Source organism: Hipposideros armiger, unplaced genomic scaffold, assembly GCF_001890085.2.
Source record: "Hipposideros armiger isolate ML-2016 unplaced genomic scaffold, ASM189008v1 scaffold_48, whole genome shotgun sequence".
NCBI classification, from domain to species: domain Eukaryota; kingdom Metazoa; phylum Chordata; class Mammalia; order Chiroptera; family Hipposideridae; genus Hipposideros; species Hipposideros armiger.
This window is the reverse complement of record NW_017731398.1, coordinates 4,385,614-4,395,036: the sequence shown is the minus strand read 5'-3', so window position 1 is coordinate 4,395,036 and position 9,423 is coordinate 4,385,614. Positions and strand designations below refer to the sequence as shown.

At 42.6% G+C, this 9,423-nt stretch overlaps 1 protein-coding gene across 1 annotated transcript in view; it reads left to right on the top strand.

Annotated features, from left to right (window-relative positions):
- The window catches only part of PSMA4 (proteasome 20S subunit alpha 4), a 13,595-nt gene extending 4,759 nt beyond the window's left edge, over window positions 1-8,836 (top strand). The window contains exons 4-8 of the mRNA XM_019640237.1: window positions 5,626-5,788; window positions 6,976-7,053; window positions 7,348-7,436; window positions 8,011-8,141; window positions 8,630-8,836. Of these exons, the coding sequence (XP_019495782.1) occupies window positions 5,626-5,788; window positions 6,976-7,053; window positions 7,348-7,436; window positions 8,011-8,141; window positions 8,630-8,821 (653 nt within the window). The 3' untranslated portion in view covers window positions 8,822-8,836. The remainder of the gene's footprint in view (window positions 1-5,625; window positions 5,789-6,975; window positions 7,054-7,347; window positions 7,437-8,010; window positions 8,142-8,629) is intronic.
- The last annotated feature ends 587 nt before the right edge of the window (window positions 8,837-9,423 follow it).

Sequence of the window (9,423 nt, the reverse complement as noted above, 5' to 3'; positions counted from 1 at the left end):
ATTTTGTCACAGTTGCATGGTTTGTTTTGGGCTTGTTTTGCTTTCTGATTTTGTTTTGTTTTGTTTTTTTGTTTTTTTCCCCAAGACTTAATGTTACAGTGAGCTATCTTCATCAATGAGAAAAAAATAAAACTGATATTTAAAACTGTGTTTTAGAAATGTATTGCCCTCATCCTTTTATTAGCGCTGCTTAGAGACAAAGTAGTTGGACTTACAGTTCAGTCTTTATTTCCAAGGCCAGGTCCTATGGAGATGTTAATGAACAGGAAAGTGGACAAAGATAGGCTGTCTGACTGGGTCTGGAGGAGGTCTGGCAAGCCCACATCCTGAAGGAATCAGCCAGCAGGTACCAACATCTCTATACTCAAGTTTGTCGAGGTGGAGGCTGTTCACCTTACCAATCTTTAAAGGTTTCCACACAGGATTTAAGGGTTAGATTGAAGAGAAAGCATTCGTGGCGGATGTGAAGGTTCAGACTTTGGCACATAAGGAACAATTTAGAACAGTGTTTTCTGAACTCCTCCCAACCCCTTTTACAATTTTGCCAAAACCACATACTACTATTTAGTTGATATTTTATTTAAATATATATTTTTAAAGGACGCTTTGGACAGAGGAACATGTTAAATGATACCATGGGAATGCACAGCAAACTCCAGACTCTGAAACAATGAGACAAGTAACCCAATTTCTTCAATAAACAAATTGCAAATAAAAGAGAGGGGAACCTATAGATTAAAAGAGGCTTAAGATACATCAGCCAAATAAATGTGACTCTATTTCTGATTTGAAAAAAACTAAAAGTTTATATGATACTGAAATAAAAGAAAATATATATATTGGTCTCTTCCCAGTCCTGGCACAGAGCTCCTAAAACCCTTGGGATTTGCATTTCTGATTTGAAAAAACAAAAGTTGATGAGATAATCATGGAAATTTGAACAAGAATTTTGTCAATTTTGTTGAATGTGATAATGTATTTGGTCTTTTTTTCAAGATTACTGCATACTAAAATTGTTTACTGATAAAATTGGGGAGGGGACTTTAGAGCACATCATATTATTTGTAAAAAAAAAAGAAAAGAAAAAAAAAGATTTACAATAAAGAAGTATTGGTATATGTCCAAGTAAACTATCTTTGGAAACACTGGCTTTGGAAAACTTAAAATCAAAACCAGTGTGAAAAAAATCCAATGTGATGGGCTGATTGGTGAGTTTCGTGAAGCTGAGCTTGGCCAAATGTTGATTGAAGCGGCATTAGACACCAGGTAAAGGCACACTTACAAAATAGCCAATTAGGAAAACAAATGAAATCCTAAACTAGAAATATGTCTCTAAAGCTGGAGAGCAAAGGGTAGTTGTTTGAAAACGAAGCTTATAACTCAAAAGCAAATAACTTCTCAGGGTGCAACTTAATTGACTGGGGCCTGGCCTGTCCTCCACATAAAAGGAGGCCGATTTTGGCTCAGTAGAAGGAAGCATTATCCAACAATTAGAGCTGTCTAACAATGGAGTAGGTTTCTATGGGAGACAGTGCTCTTTCAAACAGGTTTAACTGGCAAAAGAGTCCGGTGTTGGACTAGAGTGGATGAGCTGACCTGGCCTTCCTTGAATCCGCAAATGGGACCATCAAGAGCAGTGGAAACTATAAAGATTTTTCTCTACTGATCACACCTCTACAGACTGGCATAAACGGTTCCTAATGTCCAGTAGAAAGAAAGTGAGGCATCTGTGGCCTTAATTGTGTTGGCTGCTGCTTTAAACATCTTGAAAATTCTAACTGCCACCTCCAATGAGGAATGCATCTCACATCTAGAACTAATATATTGTGTGTCGACTATACGTCAATAAAAAAATGCATCTCATGCTGGGAACTGAAAGCAAATACTTGCTGTTTAGCAGAATTTCCCCAAGTTATAGATCCTTTTTAGGTATTAAGGGTAGCTGAGACAGTAACAATGGTTACTGTGTTCTCCAGACTGTCCAAATTATTTACATTATATGTACATGCAGACACAGATATTGATTATGCCTTACTTTTAGGAACTGCTGTTCTAATCTAAGGCAACCAATTCCCCCCCCCCCACTATATTTGTGTATCTATATACACATATATATATTTCACATACCACAAAATTCACCCTTTTATTTTATTTTATTTTTTTTTTTTTTTTTTTTTTTTTTTTTAAAGGTTTTTTTCACCATCTTAGCTGTAGAGGGCAGTGTCACTGACCCCATGTGGGATCCGAACCGGGGCCCTGCTGCTCAGAGCTGGCGTCCCAAGCCAGCTCTTATGCAACGTGCCACTCGGCCGGCCCCAAAATTCCTTCTTTTGATATCAATCTATTTTTCTGTCCATAGTCATGGTAGCTGCTTTTCATGACCTTGTTTTGAAAAGAGATTTGAAAAATCCATGAGAAATCATTGCAATTACTCGTTAAAGATTCAGGCTGAGCCTTTAGAGGTTCCAACAGGGAAATTGTGGTTCCTTCTGGTCAGGACAGCTGATAACAGGCAGCTTGAGCAATTGGCTGATAGACTTTTTCCAAAGAAAGTGACAAAACAGCAGCTCAGATGGCTGGAATGGGTAAGGATAAGGAAGTCAAGTAAAACTTAATAAAGACATGATGAGATTGAAGGTATTTTGTTCCCATGAAAGTATGCATGCGTCATGTTAAGCATAAAATGTGGGAGAGTGGTGAGCGAAGGCTGAAATGATGTGAAGAGGGTAAAATGATTGCCTTTAAGTGTGTGTGCAAGTGTGCCTGCCTGTAATACAAATGTGTGTGTTTGCCCTTAGTGGAAATCGCCACATTGACCAGAGAAAGTGGAAAGACGGTCATCAGAGTTCTCAAACAAAAGGAAGTGGAACAGCTGATCAAAAAACATGAGGAAGAAGAAGCTAAGGCTGAGCGTGAGAAGAAAGAGAAAGAACAAAAAGCAAAGGATAAATAGAAGACAAAATCAGGAATTCTGTAACTCACTTGGGGCACCATTTCAGTGTAACAGCAAGCTATCCTCATCCACATTGAGAAAGCGTTGACTTTTTTTAGCTTGTGTAGTGGGAAAATAGGACGGTGCCAACTGAACTGGTTCCTCTATTTCTGTCCAGTTGAGTATTGTAATGATGATTCCTCTTCGTGGACATCTTAGTCCCTTCACCCCCACCCCCTTTTGGGAATAAAATTTGGAAAAAATGGAAATGGTGAAGGAAAACTTCTCTGGAGTAATTGTAAAAGACCCCGGGACTAAGAGGTCTGTGAACTTCTCTTGTGCTTTAGTATGCTATGGCAGCCCTTGCAGGTACTTTTACGTAAGATTCAAAGAGACAGAAATGTGAGCATCATAAAAGGAGAAAGATGGGAATTGTGCCTTGAAGGTTTTCTTTGTGGTCGTTCCCCTACCATCTTGGGGAACCACAGCTCTGGGCGTCTGCAGGTATGTCGACTGAGGCCCATTCAGTTACAGGAGAGTCCCATTCCTCTCCTAGCTGTTGCCAGCTTTTGGTATTGATGGACAGTCCTACTGGACTTAAAGTCACGTGTGTGCATGTGCACATACATGTGTACACATAAATAACGATAGTACAACCTGAGAGGCACAATGAAAGTGAGCCCTTTGGACCTACTACTCAGCCTCAGAAACAAATTGATCAGTACTTTTGAAGCCTGTGTGTCCCTTTCAGATCTCATCTCTTTTCCCCCTCGACTCCCCAAGAGATAACCCCTACGGAGTTTATTTTTCCTCCTAGCTACAGTTGTTACCTTCTGACTTTCCACCCCTCTACTCCAGGTGAGCACATCTCTCAGGTTGGCCAGGTGACCCGTCTCTGTCTCCAGGGGCTGGTTTGAGAAGGAACCTGTGGGCTGAGCCAAGCCAGAATGGTGTGGACCCTGCAGGTAGGACAGGCCCACGGCAGACAGCGAAGCCCCGCGAAGGTGCTGTGCAGGAGAGATTAAGGCCAGAGGAGAAGTGGAAGCAGAGATGCAAGGGGTTCACTTGGCTGAAGGGCACTCCACTGTGCCCAGCCAGGGTTTGTTAAGGTCCTCAGGGCCATGCCCCAACCTGCAGCATCACCTGGGATTTGCTAGCAGTGCAGTTTCTGGCGTCCCTTCCAGACTTCCTGCATGCAAATCTCGGAGTAGAATCCAGCCATCTGTCGTAACAAGCTCTGCATGCATTTCTGATAACGCACTACAGTTTGAGACGTGCTTTGCTGTGTTAGAACCTTCCTCATACCCAGACCGGTGCTGCCAATTAAATCAGCTAATGGGGGAGGGGTGGCGGGGACCAACCCCTGGTGTTAGCATTTCTTTAACTGCCCAGGTGACAGACAGGGATGCTAGCCCGGGCCCTGAGCCATCGCTGACCCTTCCAGCCTAGTCCCTCCCTCAGGTGCCAGAGGAGAAGCAGGGCCTGGCGGTTTTCTGCACAGGCAGACACTTGGGGTGTCCGCTAAGGTATTTCCAAACCCCTTTGACAGTGCTTTTGGAATCTGCTGCATTTTTCTCTTACTCGGGTTTGTACATTTGATTCTGGTTATTCGTGGTAGCTGTGTTCTGTTCTATAAAGTCACCAGGAACACTGAATGAGCAACTGCTGAAAACCATTGTTCCAGGGGACATACCCGGTGTGGTTCCTTTGAGCCTCAGGTCATACCACCAGCCGATCAATACATAACCTTGTTTTATGTGTGTTTCTGTTTAAAGGCATCTGAATATACATTGGTAGTTCATGAATATCGAACTAATGGCCAAGAGCTTTGTGTAGCCTAACAAACTTCTCTGACACGTGTTTTCTCTGTAGGGCACATCACAGCCTTGCACTGTGCTTAGGGGGCATTTTAAAAAGCTAGATCACCACAAAAAGCACAAAAATGCAGAAAACATGTCACAGAATAGACCAAAGAAGAACACTACAAAGGCAGACGTGAACATGATGAAGTGCTCTTAAAGTTTCCTGCCATCTTGTTGTTTCGGCCAGAGACCAGGTAGACTAATTGTTGGTGGGAAAGAACGCTGTAAATAAGACTGCATGTTGCACAGGGAGTAAAACCATGTCAAACACTTTTTTAAAATTTCCAGTTATTGTACAGTTATATTCTGTGCATTGTCCGTCGTCTTAGTCAAACTTTCTATTGGAGCACTTTTTGGGTTTTTTTTTTTTACAGATTTTTATTGGGGAATTGGGGGAAGGGGAACAGACAAGTTGCTGTCGTTTTGTTCTTCAGTCTAGTTGTGGAGGACGTTGCTNCAGGGGCTGCAGCCTATGCCGTCGCTGGCAACTCCTGGCAGCCCAGCTCCAAGTTGAGCTGTTATTCAGCATCTTAGCTGTAGAGGGCAGTGTCACTGGTCCTCATATGTGGGATCCGAACCGGGGCACTCTGGCATCCCAAGCCAGTTCTTAACCAACGCGCCACTTGGCCAGCCCTAGAAACATTTTTTATAGTTGCTAAGCTGTTCTCCCTTATTGTACTTGGAAGTAATTGTGGTCACCAGGTTGATACCATGCAACATGGAAGAGTGGGTCTCCCGTTTGTAACCTGCCAGGGTCTCCATTGATTTTCTTGGACCACTGGTGCAAGCGCCCAGCGGAGAGTCTTGGTTTCTCACTGCTGTGTTTTGCAGGTCGCTTGTACCAAGTTGAATATGCAATGGAGGCGATTGGACATGCAGGAACCTGTTTGGGAATCTTAGCAAACGATGGTGTTTTGCTCGCAGCAGAGAGACGCAACATCCACAAGCTTCTGGATGAAGTCTTTTTTTCTGAAAAAATTTATAAGCTCAATGAGTAAGTGATTTCTTAGGGGGGAGAGTTTAAAATGTCACACATGCTGTGTCACATAAAGTGGGTCTTACATTTTGGGAGGGCTGTTCCATGTGACATAGTAGAATTGTAGTGAATAGTTTATTGTGTTTTTACTGGTGGGAATTTTTGCTTGTAATTTATTTTGCTTGAACCTCCTTGAGGCTTAGGACCATGAGTTGGTCCTTTTAAGTGCAGGGCCAGGCACCTAGTGGAGAAGCTACATTTTGTGGTGATAAGATTATAGGCTCGGAAGTCACAGATCTGGGTTAAACCTAGGCTGTACTGGTACAAGCTGTGTGACCTTCAACGGTTTGACTTCTCTGGGCTTCAGAGCCTACTAGAGTGGCTGAGGCAGTTTAATGAAATAGAATGAATGAAATCAACCAGCAGAGTGTCTGGCATGTAGCAGGCCCTTAAAGTGTTTCTCAGAATGGCTACGTGAGAGTTTCGTTGAATTACGCTGAATCTTACTTCCTGGAGGTCTGGGAACAGTTTAGATGAGCCCTGTTAGTTTCGGAGAGTTGGGTGTGAGGACTTTGTAGCTAGTGGAGAGCTGGATTTGCCCATTAGAGACTCCCTTCAGTGGTGGGCCAGGTGAAGGTTGGTATAAGTCCCTCGCCCTGGGAAGTCGCATCCTTCCAGGGTCCCTGCTGGGCCCACTCAGCAGTTTGCAGGCTTGACAAGGCCTAGTGACGGCTGTAGGGAGCCAGGGCAACCCTCAGGAAATGGGGGCAAAGGAAGGCAATGCACCCTACGTGTGAACCCAGCCCTGGGACCCCCACCTTCACCCCTCTAGGTCTGAGGAGGTGAGAGTACTTACTACTCAAGAGCATGGGACAGTCTGTCTTCCTGTCTGGCAAAACCTTCTTTGTTGCTGAGTCATCTCGGGATATCCTTTAACTTCTTAGTGCCCGTTCTCTTGTGCTGATCACAGTGTGGTGACGTTAAATACATCCATCGAAGAACAAGGGGTGCACTTGTTTATCTTGCATGTGTAGTGACAGGCTTAAAGCCTCTTCCAGAGATTAATTTGTGTAGTTGTATGAAGGGTGTAGCAGGTCTGAAGTAAGCACAGTACGTTTCTAACAGAACTTGGTACTTTGGGAAACTGTGAGGCCCCTGGCAGGCATCGTCCCTGCTTACATGCTGATGCACTTCTTTTCCTCCAGGGACATGGCTTGCAGTGTGGCGGGCATAACTTCTGATGCTAACGTGCTGACGAATGAACTGCGGCTCATTGCCCAGAGGTATGCTCTTAAATAGCACTGCCGATGTTTCCAAGGAGAACTCATTTTTGCAAAGATTAAAGCCATTAAAAATCTATTCGTTGAAAATGACAGTGTTTTTTTGTTTTTTGTTTTTTTTAACCAAACTTGTGAAGTGTTATTTACCATAAGAATATTAGGATGTTGCTCCCCCCTTTCAAATTGCAAGTGACTATTATGTTGTCCCCATGGCATAGGTTTCTTTGCAGAGGGTATTTTGCTTAGAGTATGTGTGTTTTAGAGAGAACTATTAATATGCCCCTCTCTGTCCCCTAGGTACTTACTACAGTATCAGGAGCCAATTCCCTGTGAGCAGTTGGTTACCGCACTGTGTGATATCAAACAAGCTTATACACAGTTTGGAGGTACTGGACTTTGCAAATTTTATTCCAGAAAGTTAAAACATTTTATGGGTATTGATGTTTTTGATACGGTAAAAAGAAATGGAAAATTAGATAAGGGAGCACTTTTCATACATTCCTGCTTCATGAAGTAACTGGCTCAGTGATTATCATGTGTGTTATTAATAGACTATTGAAAGGCCAAAATAACATTTCAAATCTGTAAACACATTGCTTTGTACATAATAATGGAATTCTGCACTGGCCCTCTGTATCTTTGTTTTCTTTTTCTTTTTTTTAATTAAAAAAAAATTTTTTTTTAGCTGAGCCATCCTGCCACCTGTCGGCAGCTCAGCGGCAGCTCAGCTCAGGCAGGACTCGAGCCCCTCTGTGTCTTTATTCCGTCTGCTGGCTGTGTCTAAATCCTAGAAACAAAAGTGGGCATTTTGATGGAGCTTATCTGCGGAGGCCAGAACACAAAGCAGTTTATGAAAACTTAGCTTTATAAAAAGCTTAGTAATTCCCTTCACTGAGCACCCGTAACTGCCGCAGTACCAAATTTAGATTGTTGATGCATGTGACTTTTTCTTTGTTAAAGGGAAACGTCCCTTTGGTGTCTCACTGCTGTATATTGGCTGGGATAAGCACTATGGCTTTCAGCTCTACCAGAGTGACCCGAGCGGAAATTACGGGGGATGGAAAGCCACATGCATTGGCAATAATAGCGCTGTGAGTATTGTGTTGCTGTGAGAGCTAGTACAGGTGTCATGACTATCATAATTTTGAAATAGTGCCAAATGTCATCAGTATTGTGAGGTAGCTACAACAACTTTAATATCTGCAATTGCTGTTGATGGCGAAGTTGCAGCTTCTGCTCATAAATATTACTGGGGGTTATTGCCTGCCTTTATGATGAAAGGAAATGCTAGTTTCCAATCTGAAGTTGTGAAAATAAGGTATAATTTTTTTCATGTCCTGGTTTGCAGACCCACTGATTTCTGTCAAGGATCCTTGAGGTCCAAGCCCCAGGTTGAAGACTCTATTCATGGTGTCAGCAACCTCTCCCATTCCACGTTTACCCTCCCCGCTGTTACAGTTGTTTGCATTGATTACGTGCCAATAATAATCTAGGCATTATTCTTCTGCCCAGTCCATAGTCCTTAAAGATGTAAAAATTTAAAGCAGTTCTCTCTCTTGATTTTTTTCACATTTCATAGGCAGCTGTGTCAATGTTAAAACAAGACTACAAAGAAGGAGAAATGACTCTGAAGTCAGCACTTGCTTTAGCTGTCAAAGTCCTCAATAAGACCATGGATGTTAGCAAACTTTCTGCTGAAAAAGGTAACTTGTGCCCCTCCTCGAGTTCGTTCACTTTCATGAGGGGATCGATGGAGCGACTCCTATGTTAGGCCTGTAACATGTAAGCACAGATCACTGAAACCACAGCTTTATGAGCTAGGTGGCCTTTTACTGTTCCCTAATAGTGGATGTTACTTGACCACAGTCAGCACTGTTAAGTTGTGGAGCCATAGTCCACACTGCATTCCAGGCTCAAGGGCCTGAGTGTCCTGAATGTCATGGTTGTAAACCTTGGCCGAGCTGCTTTCATTAACTGTCTTACTGACTTGTAGATGATGGTTTCTGTGCCCATGTGCACGTGATGGAGCGCGTGTGTGTGGCTACTTGTATGGTGAACTTTTATCACGTGTAACGTTTGCAGGTGTTGTGGTACTTCTGCTCTTCTGAATCTACTGATGTCATATGTGAAGCCCATGTTTGCAACTTCAAATGCTTCCTTTAGCTTCAGTTCTATCATGATATAAAACAATATTTCTAAGTAACGTTTTTCAAAAATTATAAGTTAGCATGTTGATTTAGTTTAGGATAACTTCGCACCTGGCACTCCTTCGAAAATGCCATTTACTTGTAAATTGCTGTTGGCTACACTTCTGCCTAATTTCAAATTCTTCTCAATTTCTACTCAAAAAATTCCTTCTCCTTTTTTTTTTTT